General features: G+C 46.4%; 1 protein-coding gene across 2 annotated transcripts in view; it reads left to right on the top strand.

The window, feature by feature from the left end:
* LOC310870627 (laminin subunit alpha-3-like) overlaps nt 1-25,439 on the top strand; it is an 88,742-nt gene that overhangs the window by 31,405 nt on the left and 31,898 nt on the right. For both annotated transcript variants that reach the window (XM_083781885.1, XM_083781886.1), the window contains exons 11-34: nt 668-739; nt 837-884; nt 2,615-2,749; nt 3,097-3,231; nt 3,768-3,902; nt 4,802-4,854; nt 5,694-5,802; nt 8,022-8,074; nt 8,500-8,605; nt 8,830-8,929; nt 9,295-9,451; nt 10,031-10,178; nt 10,819-10,961; nt 11,900-12,003; nt 12,799-12,955; nt 13,434-13,597; nt 13,765-13,873; nt 13,967-14,064; nt 16,047-16,236; nt 16,410-16,536; nt 16,848-16,996; nt 17,678-17,793; nt 18,097-18,308; nt 18,897-19,101. In XM_083781885.1, coding sequence (XP_083638011.1) covers nt 668-739; nt 837-884; nt 2,615-2,749; nt 3,097-3,231; nt 3,768-3,902; nt 4,802-4,854; nt 5,694-5,802; nt 8,022-8,074; nt 8,500-8,605; nt 8,830-8,929; nt 9,295-9,451; nt 10,031-10,178; nt 10,819-10,961; nt 11,900-12,003; nt 12,799-12,955; nt 13,434-13,597; nt 13,765-13,873; nt 13,967-14,064; nt 16,047-16,236; nt 16,410-16,536; nt 16,848-16,996; nt 17,678-17,793; nt 18,097-18,308; nt 18,897-19,101 — 3,025 coding nt within the window. The remainder of the gene's footprint in view (nt 1-667; nt 740-836; nt 885-2,614; nt 2,750-3,096; nt 3,232-3,767; nt 3,903-4,801; nt 4,855-5,693; nt 5,803-8,021; nt 8,075-8,499; nt 8,606-8,829; nt 8,930-9,294; nt 9,452-10,030; nt 10,179-10,818; nt 10,962-11,899; nt 12,004-12,798; nt 12,956-13,433; nt 13,598-13,764; nt 13,874-13,966; nt 14,065-16,046; nt 16,237-16,409; nt 16,537-16,847; nt 16,997-17,677; nt 17,794-18,096; nt 18,309-18,896; nt 19,102-25,439) is intronic.

The raw sequence follows: 25,439 nt of genomic DNA, 5'->3' as shown, positions 1-25,439 counted from the left end.
TGTTGCTATTTACAGTGAAGAGATTTGCTGTAGAGAGAGTAACTCTGCTCAACTAAGTACCGTATACAAATAGTAGCCTGGGTGTTTAATACGCAAAACCGTTTTGGAGCCTGGGCGTTTAAAAGGAACCGGGTGGCTATTTATTATAATTTTTAGCTTTGGCTCAAGAAAGAAATAAAATCTAATCAGTTTCCCCGAGTATGATATTGCAGCAAAATGGCCACTGTAAATATGGTCAGTTGTGCTCATGACCAAATATTGGCCAGTTGGTAGACAATTTATTCACTAAAACTTTTGTTCTACTGGAATACGATCACCATGTGAAACCATAATAAATCTGTAGTCTGCCCCAAGATGTTTTCATGTCACAAAATTGTGCTTGACAGCGTTTTACCAGAATACTGCAATTTGGTACTGCATGTAATTACTAGAATTGGATGGTTCATCTCTCGGCCCGTAGGCCTGACAGAGTAGTCTCAACTTGTAGGCCAAATGAATGCTGTCTTGTTTTAGGATGCAATTCTCCGCTTCATTTTTCTACAATTTGTTCTGTGGGTTATAATTTAATTTGACCTAGTTATTGGTACAATAGTTGGTTTCCATGTTGTTGTATTGTATGGCACTTGCGTAGCTCTGTTGATTTCCCCGTTCCCCCCTTTGTAATCAGGAGGATATCCCTTACCCCAGACAACAACCAAATCACCCGCAACAACCAAATCACCCGCAGGTAATATTGCAGGTAAGTTGCTAAACATTCATAGAAAAGTGCTATTTAACTCTTGTTATTTTAATCTTATCCTGCTGATCTCTCCTGTCTTGCTCCCGTCTCTCCACAGAACCCACTGCCTGCCCCCAAGGTTATTTCGGACCACCCAGCTGTCAGCGTAAGTGTGATTAGTGTTACTTGATGGGTGATTACAAGTATACACTATGCTGGCAATGGCTTTTATTGCTTCTTAACCGTTAGCAACTTCTACATCTACACTCAATAATCTCTCAGATAACCTTTGCAAAGACCGTTGTCTCTGAATTTTGGAACCACTTAACTCAACAATACAGGTCATTAAAACGACCATTTGGAGACCATGTTGGGCTCCAATGAGTCTACCCGACTTTATTCCAAGGTTACAGCTACGAGCCAGTGACCAAACCTGGCCAAAAAAGGCTTTTTAGGAGTTCTTGACTGGAAAGTCAGATGAATTATGTACAGCATGTGAAAATACAACAGAATATTATGGTTAGGGACGGGTTAATGAGCAGGTTAGAGCAGCGGCTCATAAACATTTTCATGTCAAGGACCCCCAACCCGATACATGGTTTTCACTTTTTGTGGTGCCCAAGGTACACCAAAAATTCATAATGCATTGTGATGGGATAGGTTGTGAGCTTGCAGATTTCTATATTCTGTATATTTGAACATTTGTTGGAGATTATTTTTAAAGGACCACTTTTAAATTTATGTTCATATAATTGGTCCTCACTATTAAATGCTCATGATAAAATACCACCATTTCTTTCTACTTATAGCCTGTGTCTCATAGGAGGGCTGTGGGCAGTTCAGATACCCGTCCACCAGTGACATCATCGTTAGGCAGATTTTTTTTAAACAAGATTTAAAAAATAAATTATATAATTAGTTTTTTATTATCGTGAGAACGATGGCTTCCATTTTCACATTGCAACTTTTCAGGAATATTAAAAGCCTCCGGTTTCTATTAGATTGGATTCCCTATCGATGATGTCACTGGTGGACGGGTTTCTGAACTGCCCACAGCCCTCCCATCGAGAATTTACTGATATGTATTAGTATATGTTTCGTCCGTTATGACAAAAAGGTGGTGCCGCCCTAGACATCATAATGATATGATATATATATATATATATTTATTTTTTTACAGCGGTCATTCTTATACAGTACATTCTGTCTTCTAGCCAGTGAAATAATACATGTAATTCAACTGGGGACCCCCTGGAACCCCCTCAATGACTCCCGGGGGTCTCCGGACCCCACTTTGAGAACAGTGTCATAGGGTTCGAATGAGTAAATCATATCGTTCTCAACCTGCAGGTCGATGGAGTGTCTGTCCCCTCAGGGTGGAACCATTCAGTTGGGAATGTTTAGGGAAAAACAAGCTGCCTATTAATAGCTGTATAGTCATCTCCCAAAGTCTCCTTTTTTGGTTTTCTTTTGAGCTGGAATCAATTCGGGAAAAGCATGATTAGTTTAGATTGATTTGGAAATGGATGTTTTTGTTTAGACAAACAAAGTGACCCGACTGAGAGAGAATTTCGAAAGAGGTTTTTAATGTTTTGTTGCTGCCAAGTTAACTATAGCACTATTCTGTGGTGCTTGTCACCATGCCAGGCCTATTCACATCTGAATGTCAGGCTTGGCAAGTCACTGGCACCATTGCACAAGTATAGTCCCACAATGTGAGAGTAGTTTTATTGACTGAAGCGCCATTGACCCTTGTTCAACTGGGACAAAGACAGGGCCTCAGAATCATGGGGAAGGGCTTGGGAATGACCTTAGTGTTCCTAATTTTAATTTCTGCTGCAGCTTAAATGCTATTGCTTGTGTGGTCTTAATAGTTTATGATCTCTTCCTGTACAGAGTGTGTGTGTGACGACAGTGGCTCAGTCAGTGAAGTGTGTGATGCCTCTGGACGCTGTCTGTGCCGCCGGGGAGTGGAGGGGGAGCGGTGTGACCGATGTCGACCTGGGCACCACTCGTTCCCAAGCTGCCAGGGTGAGAGAGAATCTCCACACTGCTGAGTCACAGCTCATTATATCAGAAAACATACGTCAGTTATGAATGAAAACATCATCAACTAGAAAGGTGTGCTCCTTGGAGCACAGGCCGTGCTCCTGCCTACTCAGGCCCGCAAACTTTGGTCATAGCCACTTGGAATAGGATCTGAAAAATCGAACGAATATATCTTGAATACCTGACCCCAGAGATAAAGTGTACCGATTTCAGCGGGTTTTGGACAAAATCTAATCTAAAATGTAATCTGACAGGGCCTATATGTTGCGTCATGACTCATGATCCATCTCTGCGAGATGTAAAATGTTGTGCTCTCCTGTCACGTCCAGAGTGTCGCTGTGTCGGCGCTGGTGCAGCTGGCACTTTCTGCGATGCGAGCGGCCAGTGCAGCTGCCATGCCAACTATCAGGGACCGCAGTGTGACCAATGTGCTCCTGGCTACTACGGCTACCCAGACTGTGCTGGTGAGTTGTACACTGTGCCAAACCCATGTAACTACAACAGAGCCAAGAGAGATCGGGACCTTTGATGTGCCATTGCTGCTGGAAAAAGTAATGCTGCTGGTTTCACTAAGGCTTACTGTTTGGCCTCTTCTCGTGACTGTGGTGAATACCGTGATTCTCCCACAGTATCCGTTAAAGCCCCGTGCTGTCATCTACACTGATTTATCTCGTGTTTTCTACACAACAAGACATTTCACACAGAGATAAACTTGGGGCGATATAAATATATGGGGCTTGCCCTCATCTTCAGAAGGATTCTCATTTCCAAGATTAGACCCAGTGAGAATAAGTCCCATTTCAGTGTTCGTTCTGTTAAATCGGACACAGATGATACGCTGCACATGAAGCGTGTCGCCAAGAAGCCACAGGATTTGTTTGGGAATTTCTTCAAGCCTTTATTCATATCACAGGCATTCTGAGCAGATATACCACCATACTGTACACATGCACACATCTCAAGGCTTTGTGGCATTTGTTTGCTTGTTTCCTGATGTCAGTGTGCCAGTGCTCACGGGAGGGCTCCTACGGCGCTACATGCAACCCTCTGTCAGGCCAGTGCCTGTGTCTCCCCGGGGTGGTGGGACAGATGTGTGACCGCTGTGCCTCAGGACTACAGTTCCCCCAATGTTCAGGTACTAATGCCCGATTCACCGCTGTTTCTTTTGTCCCCCCCCCCCCTTTTTTTACACAAATAATATGATCACTTTGTAACACTTTCTTTTTAAAGTAGGCCCTTAAGACTGTAAATAAAGATCATGATGGTGACCAAGACAAAAGACATGCCATCACCAGTTTACTTCCCATAACTGTGTGATGTAGGTGGCCGCCTTTTCATTCCAATGACTAGTGAACGTGAACACAGCTTTTAAACGAGTCTTTACTTCTTAACGTACTCCTTACTCCATAATGACATTAGACATAATGTCAAGCTGAGTGAGACTTTGTGTATTTTATTAGTGTTTGCATTTTATTATCTGGAAGGCAACATATTCACAAGAGCAAACAGCTTCAATGCTAAGGGGATTTGAAGCTGTTTGTTATTTACAATATATACTATTTGACATTGGATCAGAGATCTCCTCATGAGAAACTAGAGTACTGTTGGATCACAGTTACAGTAGCCTCGGAAACCCATACGTTTTATTTCCAGGGAGAAAAAAAAAAGTCTGGGACCGAGTCCATTTCAATTCGGCATAGAGTAGTGCAAACGTCGATCACTTTCTGCTGATTTCTGATCGTCTGCACCTTTGTTAAATTGACGCACACCCGTACACACACACACACACACTCCTCTCTCTCTCTGTCGCTCTAATTAATTAGTCATGTCGCGCAGCTGCGTCTAGATTCTCCCGGCGGATCCTGCCAGGAGCTGCCTAAACCATAGAAAGCATAGGTGGACCCCAGGCTACAGTTACAGTAGTCATACATTAACTATAAAGGTGAATGCTTTACAAATGTTCAGAAGGGTTAATGGCCTAATGTATGATTGGAGCTTATCCTTTGACTGTGTGTGTATTGTGTGCGTTTCCAGCCTCCATTAGACAGTGTAACCCAGCAGGGTCAGAAGTCATCAGTTCACAAACGGTAGGTAGGCCTCTCTCAACAGACTATCATTTCCATGCTAAAAACGTAGCTTTCGTAACATCATGAATTCATGATGTCTATAATTTCGTATGATACTCTGCTAACAAAATGCACGATCCTCTTTTTTGTCTTGTTTATTTTTTCTTTCATTTTGTTTCATAAAAAAGTATTTCATATCATAATGTTTGTAATAATTTATAATCTGTTCAATAAAAACATTTGACAAAAAAAACAAAATGCACGATCATGGTCTATTAGTGATGGGCTATTAGCAATAGACCATGATTGTGTATTTTATTAGCACAGTCAACCACTTTAACCCTATATACTTAGTTCTATGCTATATCTTTCGGCAAAAATAGATGCTTACATCAGCCATTTTCGCAGAAAGTTTGCCTTCAGTATAGGGACGATTGGGGTTCATGTGCTTAATAGGAGAATCTCAAAAACATTCAGCGCCAGTATGTCCCCCTAGCCCCCCCCCCCCCCCCCCTCCCCCAACTGGGTGTGGACTCACGTGTATCACATTCCTATATCTGATAACAGAGCAAACTTGCCAAACCTTCATCCGGAAGCGTTAACAAGGAAGTGTTTTTTGGGGGGTCAGTGGAAATGAAATCAACTGTAATCAAAAAAAAGGAAAAGAGACTTCCTTCCATTTTGAAGAAGAAAGAAAGAAAAAAATCAAACAATAGTGACACAAAGATTTACTATAGGACTTCTAGAAACAATGTTATCAATGTTAGATATAATATATATATATAATATATATATATATATATATATATTTATTTTTAACAACAAAAGGTAACGTTATTCTTTACTTGCCAACCCTGTAGCCTCACCAGGGCTCCTGCCGCTGCCTGCCAAATGTAGAGGGGCCTCTGTGTGACAGATGTAAACCTCTCTACTGGAACCTAGCTACACTACACCCCAGCGGCTGTATAGGTAAGTCCCAAGTAGGACAAAGATATGTTACATGATTACCTGGATCCATTGTGAAGCCTATATCCACATTCCACACAGACTCCTCATACAGTAGCATGCTGTACCTCGCTTCGAGAGATTGTTGCAAAAAAAACACAGTTAGTTGTCAGAGGCAGCGTAACTCGAGAACCGTTCGCCCCACCGGGACATCACAACATTCCATATTTGGGCATGCCTGACACAGAACATATATAGGAATAAAGGGACACAGAGAGACAGATACAGAAATCTCCATATATGGGCATAAAAGGGACACAGACAGAAGGGTGGAACGGGTACTCTGACACGGGTACAACGGGTATTGCATAGCCGGGTGGGACATGGATCTCCAACTTCCATCGTTACCGATACAGTCTTTTTACTGAAAACAAACCGATTCACACTCGCCCCATACCCAACAGATAATCATCACACTACGATTTTTTTCCCTTCTATTATTCAAGTGATCATAGCATGGAAAGCCTGGATTCTATTCTGAATGTAAACACTGCCAGACAGTGTAGAGCCCACCTACTACAAAACTGTAAACGGTCATTTCCACCCATTTATATATAGTGCCTTTATCCAAGGGCAAAGATTGTGCATTACATTCACCCATTCACTCACACATATGCACCGATGCCAGAGGAAACCATGCAAGGTACCAACCTGCACATCGGGAGCTTATTAGGGTTTCAGGGTCTTGCTCAAGGACACTTCGACACTAACTCTGGGGCAGGTGGAGCCCGGGTTTGAACTGGGAACCTTGTGATTTCCATCCGGTCACTCTACCCCTGAGCCACTGCCGCTCCCTGTTTCTCTTAGGACTGGATGACACCTGGCAAAGCAAATTGATCCCAGTGTATGATGGAGGGTATTGACTAGTTTTGATAACTTGATTTTTTTAATACACGTAATATCGTATATAAATACAACACCCAGCTTTTGCAAAAACAACTAATTGCACACCTTCTGCTGAAACATCTGGAGTAGCTGCAAACCACCTGCTGTGCGGCAACAGTAGCTTCTGCAAAAATAGACCAAAGGTTTTTTTTTTTCCCTAGCAATATCAACCCCTATGTTTTATCGTCAGAAGTATTAAGTCATCAGTAGCAACCTGAAGAGGTGCTGATATGGGCCTTGGCCTCTCTTACACACTGTCAATGGGGAGCCATCCATCCACCTTCCTGTCCTTCACAGGGACGGTTGGGGGAAAAAACGCATTAATACGGGAAAATACTTCTTGGCAGCTTTCCTTTGAACGTGTGGGATTTCATCAATGTTGCAGTGCAAGAATGTGCAATGTGCATGGTGGCATTTCAGAAACCTGGAATATTCCCAAGCTCCACCCTCTACCCACTGTGGTCCAAAATAATCACATAAATTTCCCCTTCATTGTCAATGGAATTTAATGTTTGTGTTGCCACAAATTTATGTCATATTTGGCGGACATTTGACCTAATTTCTCCTTTCACTGTCAATGGCAAATATTGAGACTTGTGGGGACAAAAGCTGTATACAGGAGGGGCTACCTAGCGCCCCTCAAAAAAAGAAGAAAAAAGAGACACTGGTTATTCACCAGCATTAGTAAAGTAAACACTATTAAGCCGTCTAGCACTCTGGCAGCGCCTAACAGCTTAATATCCACTACCAAAAAACAACTACTACTATACACCATTTCAACATAAGTACTGTATATGGAAACAGTCAGTCGAGAGTAGCTTGCCTCCATTAACCAGCCAGTGTTGAGGGAACAGCCGGAGGCTTTGTCCAGATACCCAGTCTAATGTTACAGCTCTGCTTCGCAGCAAGAATGTTATCACTGTCACCCTGTGCAGAGATACAGGAGAGGAGAGAGAGAGAGAGAGAGAAAAAATGAGTTTAATATCCCAGGAATGCCTCAGGTTAACTGTGGCCGTCTGGCCGAACATTGAGGAGAGCCTTTATTTCGTTCAGTGAGTTGAAAAAGCCCCGCAACGGTAACTGTACATATATGTGGCCTTTGATGTGTGCAACTCTCTGAGGATCAGGGAGGGGAGGGGGCTTGTGCTGTCATGTTTCACCCATGAAAGTGAGAGAATCCTGTAATCAGACTCTATTCACGGACGGTAGAGCCCCGCCAACGCCATCTCCCATCAATTACCAACCCCACTTTATGTCTCTCTCTCTCTCTTTCTCTCTCTCTTCTTTCTCTTTGACAGAGTGTCAGTGTGATTTAAAGGGTACCCTGAGTGGCGTTGGGGAGTGTCAACAGGTGAGGTTACCTGTGCTTTCTTTATACTCTCCACCTGTGATGATGAGCAATAATACCGTGATTTATACTGTACTGCAGTGGTTCTCAAACGTTTCAGGTCGAGACCCAAAAGAGAGATTAGACGTTTCCTGCGGGACCCAGACTAGTGAAAATAGCAGATCTACAAGCACACAACGCGTCACTTCACGTTGCGTTGTGAACTTGTAGATCAGCTATTTTCACTAGATCTTAATATTATTCTTTTGTATATGGAATTTCTTAGATTTGTACTTACATGCAGGTTTAAATGTTCTTTTACTTTCTCTAATGTTGACAGTTATGTCAAATGCTATTTGATGTACCCATTTACCAGTGTTAATATTATCGTTGTTTTATTAGTGTATTATGCCTAATCTGATATTTTCACTGTGAATCATCTCCTCCAGAAAAATGGCCAGTGTTTCTGTAAACCAAATGCATGTGGGCATTCCTGTGACACGTGTAAGCACGGGTACTTCCTGGTGCAGAAACGTAACTACTTTGGCTGTGAAGGTGAGTAGTGTCTTCAAACCTAAATCACTGAATATGGGCCTGGACTCTATTCTCTATTTCTACTCCGTTGTTATACCAGCATATTCAAAGTGTTTACAACATTGATGTAATGTAATGCATCAATAATTAACATACAAGTTAAACCAAAAAGATTTTACTTTGTAACCAACATGAGTTATTATACTGTAATCTAAGAGAATGTCTTATTTTTGTCTTCCTGATAGGCTGTCAGTGTGATGTGGGCGGGGCTATTGGCAGGGGCTGTGACGATGTGTCGGGACAGTGTCGGTGTCGGAATAGTGTCGTGGGTCGAACCTGCACAGAGTAAGCACTGACTGAATCGTAACTTCATCTCATGTTTACCAATGAAATGTACGCATATTAGAGCTGCAATTATACGATTATTATCCTATTTTAGAAACATTATCTTGAAATTATTCAAACTATATTTTATACTATTAAAATAGTACACGCAAAAAGGTGCCATGCGAAAATTGTGAAAATAGCTGATCTACAAGCTCACAATGCGTAGATCAAGCAACGTTTATCGATTATATTTTATAATTGTTAGATCGATTAGTCAACTGTTGCAGTCCTATGATGCTGAAAGCCCTTACATCCTCATGCACATAAAAAACTATGTTCACTGTATGTATAATTTGGGTTTACATTTCATTCCGCACCACTAGGCCCGCAACTGGCTACTATTTCCCTAGCCTCCACCAGCTAAAGTATGAAGCAGAGAATGGCATCACTCCCAACTCTAGACCTGTGCGCTTTGGGTTTGACCCCCGCAACTTCCCAGCATTCAGCTGGAGAGGTTACGCCATTCTGTCGGCGGCACAGGTCAGTACTTATCTACTTATTGGGACATTTGCACTGCATTAACTCATTTATTACGTTGGGAGCTCGACCGTGTCTCTCATCTCAAAGTTTTACTGGATGCATTTTTTCCATTTACTTTACTGCTGTTGCACTTGCCTTCTCTTTTACCTCTCCCACTTGAAACATTTACAATGAGGCTATTGTGAGGTAATGTGGTCGCTACTAGCTCTCCTAGCACTAATCCTATCTCTTCTCAGCCAGAGGTGATCCTAATGCTTGCTGTAGGCTTTCCTGGTCCTTTCCATGTAATAATGCGCTACGCCACTCTCCAACAAAAAGGGGCAGCGCGTGTGAGAGCGAGGATCTTGGTAATGGAAGAGGCTGGCTTTCCCTCTTGCTGTGACTGTAAGTGAAGGGCCATCTTTCCTATAGCTTTCTTTTCCTGTCTTGATCGCGCTGGCTCTCCATTAATTAACCCCTCGTATCAGTTTTATCTGCTTAACCCACTAGTCCGTTAACATTTCCCTTAACTCCTCCTCCTACCCACACCTGCGTCCCTCCAGTCAGCTATGTGTGTCCCCCCTCCCCATGTCTCTGCAGACTGAAGTCAGAGTAACAGTGCATGTTGATGTGGACAGGGCACTGCAGCCTCTGTCCCCCCTGTTCCGTGTGGTTCTGCGGTTCGCTAACCCCGTCGGTACAAATGTGAGCGGTAGTGTCAAGGCCACCAATAACCATGGCGCCCCAGGTAAGGCTGTGTCTGTTAGCTTTGAAATGTGTCACCATGCATACCATTGTCATTAAGGTCCAATTCAACAACCCGCTCACACCCTGTTTGCTCATAACACACACATAATAGAACTAAACACACACTGTATTGTAGCATCTGTCAAGGGAGTCAAGGCCATCCATATTGGTGCCTGGGGGGTACCAGGGTTCCAAGACTGTGATTCAAAGCAGGGGCGTCAACTTTCTTTTTAAGATTTGTGTAGATTTAGAAGATTTACGTGATGCATTAAAGGGGATGCTTTAAAGATAGGAAAATTGGAATTTGCTGTACACCAGAAGACCTGCAGGCGAGCCAAAATGATTGACGAAAAAAGTCTTTGAATGAACTTTATAATTTTGGCTCGGAAAACCACACCAGAGCATTCACATTTTTGTCATGAGGAGGGCATTAACTATAATGTCAAAATAGTTGATCCCCCCCGGCACTGGTGTTGTATAACAATAAAAACAACAACTCCCCATCATGTAGTTCATAAATTGGGGCATGATGCATCTAATATATCTTACGCGGTCGATGACAGCCAATGCTTCTCTTATTGTAATGTGCTCTCAGCTGTGAACGTGTCATTTTACAGCCTGTGGTTTTATTTCTCCTGCAGGGTCCGGTCAGAGTCAGGAGGTGGTGTTCCCTGTCAGCACCTCCCCTACTTTCCTTACTGTTCCGGGAGATGGTTTCGCTCAGCCCTTCTCTTTGAGCCCTGGAAAATGGCTAATCCACATACAGGCACAGGGAATTCTGCTTGTGAGTACAAGAGGGTGAAAAGGGGTTTGTTCTTGCGTCTTCCTCATGTCGAAAGCCTATGGCCTGAGTCATACCTCATACCTGAGCTGTGCACGGTGTTGCCCACTGTAAATAGCCAATCTACAAGCACGAGCTTGTAAATCTGCTATTTATTTTCGGCGCACGACAGCCACACGCAACTATGAATCAAGCGTAATTTGTGCTCTTGTGAAAGGATTAAAGTGTCAGTTACCAACTTTGTTTTAGGAAGAGATCAGGTGACACTCATGCCTAATTAATAGCGATGATAGGAATAGCTTCTATGAGAGAAATCAGCACCATACATTCCTTTCTTTTACACATACTATTTTAATCTTTTGTGTTTTCAAAACAAAGTAATTTGTGCAGTCAAAGAGATGATTCACATCTAAATCATCAATGAAAAATGTGAAGTGAGGGGAGCTCTTATCATTGTACATCATCATGACGTAACTGTCTGTGTCTATTTGCTCAGACAAATATGACGGAAATTGTCTATTAATTGTCAATGGGAATTTAAGTGTTTGTGTAAGATGAAAATCTACACTAATAGCTGAATATAGGAGAGGCTAGCGCCCCTCAAAAAATTATCTTGGTGTTTTAGATGCAAATATTGAGCAAGAGTTGACAAATGACGTAATGCCATCTAATGCCAAAAGATAGAGCTCACTGTAAAAGTAAAATAAACTCGGAAGCAGAATTCAGAAGCCTTGGGAAGGGAACACCTGAGGTCGTAGATGCAGAGCTCGCATCATTAACTGTACACAACGACTTGTGGTTGAAATGTTTCCAAAACATTGCTATTGTTAAAAGTTACTGACTGGCACTGTTTTGCTCACACAATGCAATATGTTTGGGTTGCGTGCTTGGTGTATTTATTGTAAATTAAACTTGGGTTTATATCACTCTTAATTCCTCAGGATTACATAGTGCTGCTTCCCCGCGACTACTATGAGGCACCTCTGCTGCAGGAGAAGATCACCCAGCCGTGCACGTACAGCCCCGCTGCAGACACAGACACAAAGTAATTACAGGATCTACCATGGAAACCCAGTGGTCCACAACTGGTTTCTCGCTTTGGGAACCACATTATCTTATCATCTCAATTAATTAACCCATTTTGGGCGGGAACCCCTTTTGGTGTTTTAAACATTATGTTATAATTTAGCTATTGAAAAATAGCAGATTTACAAGCTCATACTCGGTACCCTGGAATTACATATTTTCAGATGGGGGTCCGTGGCCCAATAGAGAGAATGACATGGCACCACTGACATAGAAACATGGGTTTTTCAGAAAGGATTTTGAAGTCTTTTTTTTTTAATCGACCTCAGTCCAAAATGAATTAATGAACACATCACGCATAGTTGTTCTTTCCGAGATGGTAAACAAGTCTCACCACTCAATATTACTCGGTACAGACACCTAGCTATAGATTCTATACTATACATTAAATTTAAAAAATGACACCTGTGTGAAGTGAGGGGCGTGTCCTCACCTTCGTCATCAATGTTTGTGTTACGTAATGTTTGTGTTTACACTATATGACGTAAAATTTGATGTAATTTGCCTATGACGTAAAATTCTCCACTCATTGTCAATGGGAATGTAATGTTTGTGTAGGACAAAGTTTGTGGACACACACTAAAAGCTGGACATAGGAGGGGCTAGCACCCCTCAGAAATCCACCCTTCATGAACATGTTCAATTTAAACTTCATGCCCAGATCAAACAGAGCTAGAATGATGAGTGTTGATCTTTGGCGTTATTGCACATGGCTCAGTTGACCACCGTTTGTCTGCATGGCTCTTTCTCTCAGCTGTCTGTTGTATAAGCACGTGTCAATGGACGGGTTCAGCTCGGCTCTGGGCACCCAGGGAAAGCTCTCCAGCCGCGGTGGGCGCCGGAAGAGGCAGGTTCGTGTGCGACGGCCCACCCCAGATCACCCTGAGATGGCCTCTGTCAGTGGCACACAGGTAGGCGGCAGGCACGCCTATGTGCACAGAGACCTATGAACGATGTACTGTACAAACAGGTGCAAATGTTCACATGTTGCACACATGAAAGTACATCTTCTATTGACTTACAGCTAGCACAGTTATTGCAGTGGTTCTCAAAGTGGTTCTTACCCCCAGCAAAAACTATTATATAGCATCAAAAACCACTTGAAACCCATTCTATATTTCAGGCTTTTCAGCTATCCAAAAATAGCCTGTGACCTTAGATTAGCTGTGAGCTAATCTTTGAGCTTGTAGATCTACAATTTCTGATAAAGTTGTATTTTCTTTATTATTACGATTTTTGAGTCCAGGTGGGGGTGGGGTGGGTCTGTGGTCAAATACATATCAACTGGGGGTCCTTCGCATGTTTGAGAACCACTGTGTACTGTACTTGTACCACGTAGGATGCCATTGCATTAGAATGAATTTGTCACTTGGTCTGTCTGCTCTGTAGGCCCAGCTCCAGCTAGGTCTGCGTGTGTCTCGGCCTGGCCCATACGCTCTGGTCCTGGAGTATGCCAGCGAGGTGGACATGGTCCAGAATGTCAACCTGCTCGTCAACGGCCAGTCAGACGGCGAGATCCAAGCCAGAGCCAATGTTTACAGCTGCGCTTACAGGTACACACACATATACACACAGCCATTAGGCACGAGTCCTGTTCTGACACAAATGCTGTGCATCTGCTCATATATCTGCTCTGCTGCATGAATACAAAATGTTGTTCCTGTCCAGTGTTAATGGTGGGTTTTTTTTTTCATTTGTTTGTTCATTGCACCACCTGCAGCTTCCTCTGTCGGAGTGTTGCCGTGGACAGCAGTAATCGAGTGGCCGTGTTCCAGCTTACGCATAAGGACACGCTTCTCCTGCAGTCATCCACAGCCTCCTTCCTACTGGTGAGACAGTTAATTATTGCTTATGAATATGAAATTGAGAAATGACAATTTCCTTTTTTTCCTGCATTTCATATTTGTCATTTTTCTCTGTAGCATAAAGTCTTCGCAGTGCCTGCAGAGGAATTCTTCATGGAGTATGTGACCCCCAAGATACTGTGTGCCTCGGTCCATGGCCGCTTTACTGAAGACAGGTACAGTTAACGCAGTAATGGGGTATCACAGGGTAATAACAACAACAGGCATAGAGCAAACCTGTTTGTAAGACAACATACCTGTAGCCTGCTGCTGTGGAGAGACAAATACATCTGTTTTCCAGGTGTTATTCTGTGCATTCCTCTCACAGGGCAGGGTCACTCACCTGAGCGGGTCGGCCTTCCTTTTTTTGTTTTCTCTTTCAAAACAACACCCAGTGGCCAACCTAGAATTTCCAGCTGTACAATACATATATTTACAGACAATAATTTACAGTTTCAGTTTCCAGTCCTGTTATTTGACAGTAGCATTTAAATTATTTCAGCACACTCACTTTCCCTGAATCCATAAAATGAGTTATCAGGCTCTATCTTTTAGATTTAGAACATTAAAGCTGAAATCCAGCTTATTTGAATGAATGAAGTTATGGGTAGAGTGCAGTATGTTAAGGGGAGAGGGCAGGGTAGTATGTTAATACAATATAACTAACACATCTGCGGTGGCTGAAAGGGGTCTCCCTACTCTTCCATCGTCCTACCCAACACCAGGATCAAAATGTCGACTTTGCCAATGAGTAGGTGTCGTGTCACACGACACCTACTCATTGGCAAAGTCGACGTTATTTGAAGTAGATGGCATAGATCCACCCGGGCAGTTTTACATACCTCTCTGTCATGACGAGAGGGATACAACTACATAAAACTAGGCACCCTAGAGGTGTCCATAGTTGAGCTGTGTTTTCAGCACCCTCTTGTGGACTAATATGTGGACAGACAGAGTGACATACAGACAGACAAACAGGCTCATTAAAATGGTTTCACACTCACTGAACATGGCTCAACTAATGAAAACCTTAAAAAAGAGTGCTTCCATTACAATCACAACTAAAAGCCTACTACTAAGCCCATATCTCTTCTATCAAGAAAGCAAACTTTCAAAATGGAAAAACAATCTCTTTCAAGTCTCTTGCAATAATTGGATACGGTGCAGTGGCTTGCTGACAATATCACTAGTTCTTTGGCCTTCATTGTTCTGCTTTTTGAACTGAAAATAAATAAACGAGAAAACCATGAAATGAGGTGCCAGGACTGCCTTGTGACAGATAGGCTGATAAGGACTAACAGATGAACACAAAACAAAAACATTAAAACAAATGGTACTGTAGTTCTGGGATATTTGGTCATGGGGCTTGAATCCAAAGTAATGTCATAATGAAAGAGAAAATATGCAAGAGGTGGAATAAAATAAAATAAATGAGGATGGGGGGAATTAATCCTGAAGGCAGAGGGGATTGCCAAAAGATCAGAGAGTTAACCTCTAAAACAGGAGCTTTCATACGAAGTGTGTGGAATGTGTAAATGTAAATGTGTGATCTCTGATGAAAGAGAATGTGATAGTCAGAGGATGTCAAGATTCAAAAGAGGATCACTGGAGATTAGCGTGATGTCATACTGTAAATTTCGACCTCTACGTGGGGATTGACCCCATGTCCAAATGGGTCCAATTGTTCCACTTCAGCACTGCTTGGCCATCCCTTCAAGCACTCCACCCAGCTTTAAGCAATATTGTGATATCACGAGTATGTTTGCTGGTTCAGATTGTTTTGATTAATGTTAAGGGGGGCCGATTTACTAAACCGTTTACACCCATATTTTGGGTTTTTAACGGAATTGTCTAGAATAAGGAATTCTAATGATAGCAAGCTTTTGTCACATGTAAGTCTGCATCCGAGCAGACTTGAGAAAGAGCGGCCATCCGCAAAATTCACAAACTAAAAATGATTACTGAATCAGACTACTAACTTGAGAAGTTTGGAAAATTCCTTTACATGGGTGTAAACAGTTTAGTGAATCACACCCATTGCTTTTGTGATGTGTTTATTGTCTATTATGTACTGTGCTGTATCTAAAATTTCCTCTCAGAGGAAATTAAAGTTTCCTAAGTCCTTAGTCTACATCTTTCTGCTCTTCTATCTCTTCAGTCAGCATTGTGTTCCAAGCCAGTTCACGAGGCCCGCCGCATCGTGGCTTTTGGACGCAGCTCGTGACGGACAGCCCTCCTCCCCCCGGGTCGTCACCCCTCAGCAGAGGGAGAGCGAGGAGTGGAGACGGAGGCGACAGCTCCCTCTCACTGAACCCCAGAGTGAAGGGGTCCTGCTTAAATCTCCCCAGGTATCACTGTTGTATTGTGCCCTCGTTGCCAACACTATTGACCCGTAGCTGTTTTAAGCTCGCTGTCTCGAGGGCTTGAGACAACATGTCCCCTCTGCGCCATTCCCATGCATTTCTTCAGTCTTACTCGATCTGCACTCATGCTCCCTTTCCTGTCCTCCCCTTTTTTCCAGACGGAGATCAGTTTCAACCCAAAAGTACCCCTCCCGGGCAGGTATGTGGTCGTGGTCCATTATCGGCAGCCAGAGCACATCTCCTTTCCCGTGGAAGTGCTGGTGGACACAGGGCGCACCTGGAATGGTGAGTTTGTGACACAGTCTCACACCTAATCTAGTCTAATTACACGTAATGGAATCATACCGGCTCCCTTTGAGCATAATGGTTTTTCTCCTGGCAGTGGCTAGTGGGTCTAATGAGCATGTGATGTGGGCATAATTGTGGTCTCCTCAGTGAAGGGGTGATACCTTTTATAATAAGGTCAGATTAAGCCCCCTCGGATCATGACAAGATGATCAAAGATCGTGGACACCATTATAGCGTTAATAGCTCTCATTGTGTGACATTGTGTGAACTCACAGCGACTTTTCTCTACTTTTCTTCAACCTCCCCAGGCTCCATAAATGCCTCCTTCTGCCCCAGTGTCTCCGGCTGCAGGGCGGTGGTCATCGCCGAGCAGCGCATCGCCCTTGACCTTGAACGCCATTCCTGGCGAGAGCCCATCATCTCTGTCAAGATTCCGCCTGGAAAGACCCTCACCCTGGTCAGTCGCTTAAGTCCGTCACTAAGCCTGTCATGCTTACCGTTCTCAAGCAGTTGTCTGGGTCGCCCCAGGAGCCAATGCAATGAATTTAATGTACCTTTTAAGCTGTACGTGACACTTTTGGGCTGATGATTAGAGGCACAGTTCTTGAACCGAGGAGATTATTCTTGGAATGCCTTGTCGAGGTCGTTCAGGTCAACCGCCTGCCTTGAGGAGGTACCATATTCTCTCCAGGGGGTTCTGCCATGTCCTAAACAGCAACAACCCTAGAGCTGACTGTTTGGTACCTAGCTCCGCCATACAGTCTGCTTAGAAAACAGCAGATCTAAAAGCTCACAGCACGTCGCTATGTGATGCGCTGTGAGCTTTTAGATCGTCTATTTTTAGCACGAGACACCGTCATACAATGTAGTATAAATCAACCTTTAGAGCTCAGTTCCAAACCATTTACGTCAGGAACAAACTGCTTACATAGATGTAAATAGTAGTAGGTTTTCACTCCAGGTCCAAGCAGAATAAAATAATTACTTAAAGTGGTAAATTCTGATTATCATTTTGTTTTTATATCATGGTTCACATAGGGTTTACATATCACTGATAAGCAATGAGGGTTTATCAGATAGAGCACTGTTGTTGCTTTTCTTTATACAGTACATGTTGTTGTGCTTTTTTCTGCTTTAGGATTACGTCTTGGTGGTTCGAGATAACAGTTACGCCCCAGATCTCCTGAAACCGAAACTGCTGGATAAGTCTGCAGATTTTATACAACACTGCAGAGGAGAGGGATTTTATATTGAGTAAGCAGTCAGTGCATACAGCATGTCATTAAGCTTCTTACTGCTGAAGCAATCATCTCCAGCAGAAAAAAACGTAATATGCATTTGTATGTGAATGTGTCTACTTAGTTAGTAGATTGTTTTAAACCTGGATTGCTTATGATGTAACTTCATTGTTATCAGATGTATGTGTTACCTGGCTTCCTTTTCAGAAGCACCAGTTAAGTGCATAAAAATAAACCATATAATGGATGTCTTTGTTAATGGCGCCCTCTAGCGGCAATTATATGAATAAACCAACCTATTTTTCTATGTCTTCTTCAGCCCCAGAAACTCATCCCAGTTCTGCAGAGACTCTGCCCGCTCACTAGTAGCAGCTTACAATGGTGGAGCTCTGCCTTGTAACTGTGACCAGTCAGGCTCCACGGGGTCCAGCTGCGATCCAAATGGAGGACAGTGTCCCTGCAGGCAGCATGTCATTGGTCGACAGTGCACAAAGTGTGCCACAGGCTACTATGGCTTTCCCTACTGCAGATGTGAGTGGACATTCACTCATCACCCCGACTCGTCACATTCAAATACAGCCACTTGGTCAAATACCTGAGGAGTCCCTTTCCAACGTTGTGAATGTCCTCTTGTGTCATGTCTAGACGCCAGAGGATGTCAACATGTTTCTATAGAACTCCCTCAATGTCTGAAATAGACGCCTCATGCATGGGCTGTCTGTGACAGCGGAATTTGTATCATGTTTGTAGAATCATTGAAAACAAGCAATGTCACCCTTAAAAACATTAATAAGAAGCTGGCTAGTGCCCTGTGAGTCACGTCTGAGCGAGGCCTTAGCCAGCTGAGTGCCCCTGCCGAGGGCAGGTTGCATGCTGATAGGGTGGGAATAATTTTTGATCATTCATCAACATGGTGCAAGAATCCTCAGCGCCAGCTGCAGATGCCAAAGGCACCTGACAAGATGGCAAAATGTGATGAGTTGGTCATGAGAATGCGTTGGACATTATTTCACACTAGCATACATCCGTCCTCCCATACATATGTCATATTCACAACTGTTATGGAATGTATTGTATTCTAGTACTGAAACTGAATATAATCCGTTTCCCCTTCTGTAGCGTGTCAGTGTGGCCGTCGGCTGTGTGATGAGGTGACAGGCGAGTGCATTTGCCCTCCCCAGACCGTCAGGCCTTCCTGTGATGTGTGTGAGGCTCAAACGTTCAGCTACCACCCCTTGTTGGGCTGTGAGGACTGTGACTGCTCGCCCCTGGGCACCAAGACCAGTGCTGGTCAGGACTGTGACCGCGTCACGGGACAATGCACGTGAGTGGAACTGGAACTCTGTGTGCCACGACAAAACATTCATGTAGCAGAAGCACTCGTCGGGTTAAGGAGTTACATGCGTCAGGGATATTTCGTTTGTGTATCTTTTTATTTATTTATAATATTTGTTCTATTAATACAGCTTCGCAAGGCTGCTCACTTTTGGGAGTTGACGCCCCCTGGCGTAAACACAGAAGCACTACAAATAAACTCACAGACTTTAGGCTGGGACTTTAGACGTGATGACGTTGAAGACCCCGCCCGCCGGGTGCACTTATAAGCGTGCCTCAGCGTCACGTCTCCATTCGTTGTTCTCTTCTCACGTGTATAACACGGCGCTACGAAGTCTCCCTCACGGATGAGTATCTGATTTATTTCCACAAGGACGAGAAGCCTTCTCGGTACCGCGGAAACTGCTTATCCCAGAGGCTTCAAGAGGAAGAAAGTCGGTGAGTCCACTTTCTTTAACTAAGTTAACAATAACTTGGAGGTAATTCAGTCCGTTAGTGGCTCGCGGCCCTAGCTGGTTTCTTTATTACCTGTGTGACGGTCTGTACCGTGGCTAGCAACAGCCAGGTTTCTGCTTCCACACAAACCTTCGCGGACCTAAAGGTCCCGAACGTGTGAAGTGCCAGGAACGGTACGCAACCCTTCCTTGGTTTCCACACGTGTGGCGGCTTTAGCGGTGACTACTACAGCCCGCTCCAGCCACACACAACGTCCCGCGGCTCTTCCAAGCCCGCGACGGTGACTTGAGCAGCATAAGTTATTCTGTCTCGAACGTGTGAAGAGCCAGGAGCGGTACAACCCTTCCTTGGCTTCCACACGTGTGGCGGCTTTAGCGGTGATTACTAACAGCCCGCTCCAGCCACACACTACGTCTCGCGGCTCTTCCAAGCCCGCGACGGTGATTTGAGCAGCATAATTTTATTCTGTTTAAGCTTCCACGCTGTGTGACGGTCTGATAAGCTATCTTAGCTTTCTTTCAGCTTCCACACATACGTCCCGTGGCTCTTCCAAGCCCGCGACGGTGATTTGAGCAGCATAATTTTATTCTGTTTAAGCTTCCACGCTGTGTGACGGTCTGATAAAGCTATCTTAGCTTTCTTTCAGCTTCCACACATACGTCCTGTGGCTTTCACAAGCCCGCGACCGCGTGGCCCTCGAACGTGTGTGCGTGTGAAGAGCTACGAGCGGTGCAACCCTTTGTTAGCCTCCACACGTGCGGCGGCGTTAGCGGCGGCTATTAATAGCACGCCCTTGCCGACACACGTACGTCTCGCGGCTTTTCAAGCCCGCGACGGAGGGGTAACCTAGGCAGGATATAGTAATATTTCTGTTTGGCTACCACCTTATGTGACGTCTCTGATGTGTGACGTCTCTGATAGAAGCTAACAATAGCTCTATTCTCAGCTTCCACACGCACGAGGCGTCTTATGCGGTGAGTGGCAACACCCACTGCATCACTGTAACGTGACAACCTACCAACTCGGCGCCTACAGGCACGCAGCCTCGTAGGACTGGTTATTAGAATTTGAGGTTACTTACGTAACCCCAGTTCGTAAACCGGCGAGCCTTGTTTGTGGCTTGTTTGTCCACGTATTTCTTGGCTTTACAAGAAAAAAGTGACGATCCATTCGCAGCAGCTAGTGATAGCCCTGTCCTAGCTTCCACTTTTACGTGGCTGCCTACTAACCTGAACAGCACTTAGTGATAATACTGTTTGGTTTCCACGCTGTGTGACGTCTCTGATAGAAGCTAACAATAGCTCTATTCTCAGCTTCCACACGCACGTGGCGTCTTATGCAGTGAGTGGCAACACCCACTGCATCACTGTAACGTGACAACCTACCAACTCGGCGCCTACAGGCACGCAGCCTTGTAGGACTGGTTATTAGAATTGAAGGTTACGTACGTAACCCGGGTTCTTAAACCGGCGAGCCTTGTTTGTAGCTTGTTTTGTTCACGGATTTCGTGGCTGCCTGCTAAACTCGGCCCCTCTTGCCTTGTTTTTTGCTTCCACGTGCATCTTAGCTTCTAAGATGTCTGAGTCTCCGACCAAGGCCCGTCGTCGACGCCGTCGCGCCCTAGCGGACGCGGCCCACGCCGTTGCAACATCTATTGCACGGAGGGCCTACAACAACGCTCTGAGACAAGGAGCCAGGCAGTGGTCCGCCGACATGGACGCTCCACTCCCCGACGCCCCCGACGTTGTCATTCTCGCGGATGACAACGCGGACGTGGTGCAGGCTCCAAGAGTGGACAACGCTGAGATGGACTCTGGGGAGTCCTCACCTCAGGACTCAGCATCCTCCTACACCTCCGACAAGGGGGAGGATGATGGGGAGAGCAGCGACGAGAGCGACGCCGAGGTGGCAGAGCCGCCTCCGGTCGTCACGGCCGCCCAAGCGGCCGTTGTCGCCGCCCCCATTGCAGCGCCAGTTGCTGCTGGAGTTGCATCGGCCGACACCGTTGCAGCTCCGACGGCTCCAGCTGCTCCGGCTGAACCGCAGCTCCACTATGACAACACTGACATAGTCGATCTGTTCAAGAAGGCCACGATCCGCTGTGGTCTGGCCTGGCCGGCCAGTCTTGAACCTCCGGTGGCTAAGGACACCATATGCGAACAGTTTCGCAAGAAGATTCAAGGCAACCCAGCGAAGTCCCAGGCCAAGGCTGAGATCCCCCTCGATGACGGGTTCCTGAAATCCCTCATGCTGTCCTGGGGACAGCCTTACTCGGCCTCCGCCTCCCTGGGCGGAGGCATGAAGCTGCTGGACTGCGCGGAACAACGGCAGCTTGGCCTCGAGGCCATGCCGCCGATGGACAAGTCCTTTGCCGGGTGGCTCATGGGTGTCAACCCCAATGTCTTCCACGAGGACCCGGACTTCTCCTTGCCTTCGGACAAGGACGACTCCAAAATTAATAAGGCTGCCTATAAGTGCGCCTCAACTGCGGCCAGAGCACTGAACGCCGCGACCCTTCTGCAAGGGTCCGCGTCTCATGTCCTGTTGGAAGCGGGAGACGAGCCTACCCCCGACGACATGGCTGAATTGAGGTGCCTGCACCTTGAGCTCCTCCGTCTCACTCAGGCCCAGACAGAGATGGTGGGCGGAACTATGGCGAGACTCCTGGTCCTCGAGAGGGCCAGGTGGCTGGAGCTGTCCCCCAAAGTGGGACGTACCCCTCTGAAACAGAAAGTTTCCACATCGACACTCTTCGCGTCCATGCTCGAGGAGATGCGCTCCCGCGACGGACAGACGAAGAATGACACGGAGGTCATCGGCGCCTGTCTCCCGGCGTCTGGAGCACGACCCAAGCAGGCTCAGCCCTACAGGCCGACCTACGAGCGCACCATGGACAGGGACAATCGTTCCAGGTCCAGGAGGAGCGCCTTCAAGGTCCCCGCTGCTCAGAGGGCTCCGTCAGCGGCGTCCTCAGCTTCCCGCCCACCTCGCAGCCGCAAGAAGACCGACAGGCCCAAGCGCCCCTCGGCTTCTCCGGCCGGCGGCCCCCGCAAAGGGGCCACGGCAAGAGGGCCACCTGGCGGGAAGGCGAAATAACCAGACCTGCCCCACGGGGAGACATCGGACACTGTCTCCCCCACCCTTCCCCGAGTTTCTCTGAAGCGCAGCATAGTGGCCACGGGCCTCATGCCGGAAGCGCTTGGTGTAGGCGGAAAGAGGACTTGTTTCTTGGGAACAAATGTCTCTCCAGTTTTTTCCGTGCCACCACTTTTCTTAATAAAGCAGTGTTCTCTACTGAGAACCGGTCTTTTGAATCGTCACTCGAAACTCAAGGGAATGGGCCAGCAGCCCGGGCCCTCGAGGGGGCCCAGGGCTGTCGGCCGAAATACAAGTGTAACTGCCGTGGACACAGCCCCAGAGCCCCAGGTCCATACTGCAGGACAGAGGCCCCAGGCCCGGGTTCTGACCGAAGGAGGCGCCGCTCCACCACAAAAAGGTGCGGAGCTGGCTTCAACCCCTCTGGCACTGTGTCTACAGGAGTGGAATCGTTGTGGTGTTCATCCGTGGGTGTTGAACACCATCTCGAAGGGTTACAAACTACAGTTTGCCAGAAGACCTCCCACTTGTGGGAACGTTCTGTTCTCGCAAGCGAGTGGTCAGGCAGCCGAGGTTCTCCAGGGCGAGATAACGTCTCTGTTGGAGAAGAAGGCTATACGTGTGGTGCCCATGGAGCAGAGCAACACCGGGTTTTACTCCCGCTACTTTCTCGTGAAGAAGAAAGGGGGGGGCATGCGGCCCATTCTAGACCTACGGGCTCTGAACGGCTATTTGAAAGCGTTTCGCTTCAAAATGCTCACGAGCAAGGCTCTGCTGCGCATGATGCGTCGAGGGGACTGGTATACAACTCTCGATCTCAGAGACGCGTATTTCCACATTCCCATCTACCCACCACACAGAAAATTCCTGCGGTTCGGCTTCAAGGGACAGATATACGAATATCTGGTCCTTCCGTTCGGACTGTCACTGAGTCCAAGGACTTTTGTGAAGTGTACACAGGCAGCCGTCGCCCCGCTGCGTCAGAGGGGCGTTCGGATAGCAATGTACGTGGACGACTGGCTGATTTATGCGGACTCTGCGTCAACACTGCGACTACACACGAGTTGGGTGGTAGATCACTTGACGTCTCTGGGTTTCAGCATAAATTACGCCAAGAGCGTGTTGGTGCCGACGCAATCGATAGATTACATAGGCATGACGTTGAACGCTGTGTCTTTCACGGCGCGTCTATCCGACGAGAGGATCCGCTCTTTTCAGTCGTGTCTGGCGTTGTTTCGGACGGGCAACAGGGTCCCGTTCCGAACCTGTCAGAGATTGGCGGGTCTCATTGCCTCTGCAATATCCGTTATTCGGCTAGGCAGATTGTACATGAGACCATTTCAGAGGTGGATGCAGTCACTGGGTGTAAGACAACACCGTTGTCATCATCTTGTGAACGTGTCGGTGGGTTGCTTCGAGGCATTACGCCAGTGGAGAGGCGCTCAATTCCTCTCGGAAGGCGTGAGTATGGGGATGGTCGTATCCCGGAAAGTACTCACGACGGACGCCAGCCTGTCTGGGTGGGGTGCCACCCACGAAGGCAGGACGGCCAGGGGGGTATGGAGTGGCAGCATCAGGTCTGCCCACATAAATTACCTGGAGCTGATGGCGGTAATGTTGGCGTTACAACATTTCGAATGTTTCATCAGCGGTTCCCATGTCCTGGTCAGGACGGACAACACAACAACGATGTGCTATATCAACAAGCAGGGGGGCCTACGGTCCACCAAACTGCATGCGCTAGCACACAGACTGACGTTATGGTGCGACGAGCACCTTCTTTCAGTCAGAGCCTCCCACGTTCCGGGACTCCAGAACACGGGAGCGGATCTGTTGTCCAGGGGCCGATACCTCTATGCGGCTTGGTCACTGCACAAAACAGTGGCCAGACAGTTGTGGGAGAGGTTCGGCGAGCCACGAGTGGATCTGTTTGCGTCGGAAGAGAACAGCAAGTGTCCTCTGTTCTTCTCCATAGCAGGGACGGCTCCGCTAGGTTTGGATGCCTTGGCGCATCGTTGGCCCCAGGGCCTACTTTATGCGTTTCCCCCGTTGTCTCTCATCCTTCCCACGCTGGAGAGGGTGAGGACACAGCGCCTGTCAGTAATCCTGGTGGCCCCAGGATGGGGCTCTTGGAGGTCAGACATAGTCCCTCTCCTGTACGGTCGGCCCTGGCAGCTTCCGTTGCGCAGGGACCTATTGACCCAGGCGGGAGGCGAGATATTCCACCCACGGCCGGAAGATCTAGACCTCTGGGCTTGGCCCGTGAGAGGTTGAATCTTGGCGCGGAGGGTCTTCCCCAGAGCGTCATCGACACTATTCAGTGTGCGAGGGCGCAGTCGACCAGGGATGCTTATGATATGAGGTGGCGGTTGTTTGAAGACTGGTGTTCACCGGCTCAAGTTGTGCCATTTCAAGCACCAGTAAGGGTCGTTCTGTCGTTCCTCCAGGATCTCTTGGACAAAGGCAGGGCCTTTAGTACTGTCAAGGTGTATCTGGCTGCTATCTCAGCCTGCCACATCGGGTTTGAGGACAAGACGGTGGGCCAGCTCCCGCTGGTGCGCCAGTTCATGAAGGGGGCTAGCCACCTTCATCCGGTGACCAAGTCTCTGGTCCCCTCGTGGGACCTTGCTTTGGTTTTGGACTCTCTGTCCCGGCCACCGTTTGAGCCCTTGGAGGGTTTGAGTATGAAGCTATTGTCGCTGAAGACAGCGTTGTTATTAGCTTTGGTGACCGCTAAAAGGGTCAGTGATATCCATGCTTTGTCCACAAGTGCGG

This window comes from Protomyctophum parallelum, assembly GCF_964188405.1.
Source record: "Protomyctophum parallelum genome assembly, chromosome: 14".
In the NCBI taxonomy this organism is placed as follows: Eukaryota; Metazoa; Chordata; class Actinopteri; order Myctophiformes; family Myctophidae; genus Protomyctophum; species Protomyctophum parallelum.
The sequence above is the reverse complement of the archived record's forward strand: the minus strand, read 5'-3'. Positions and strand labels throughout refer to the sequence as shown.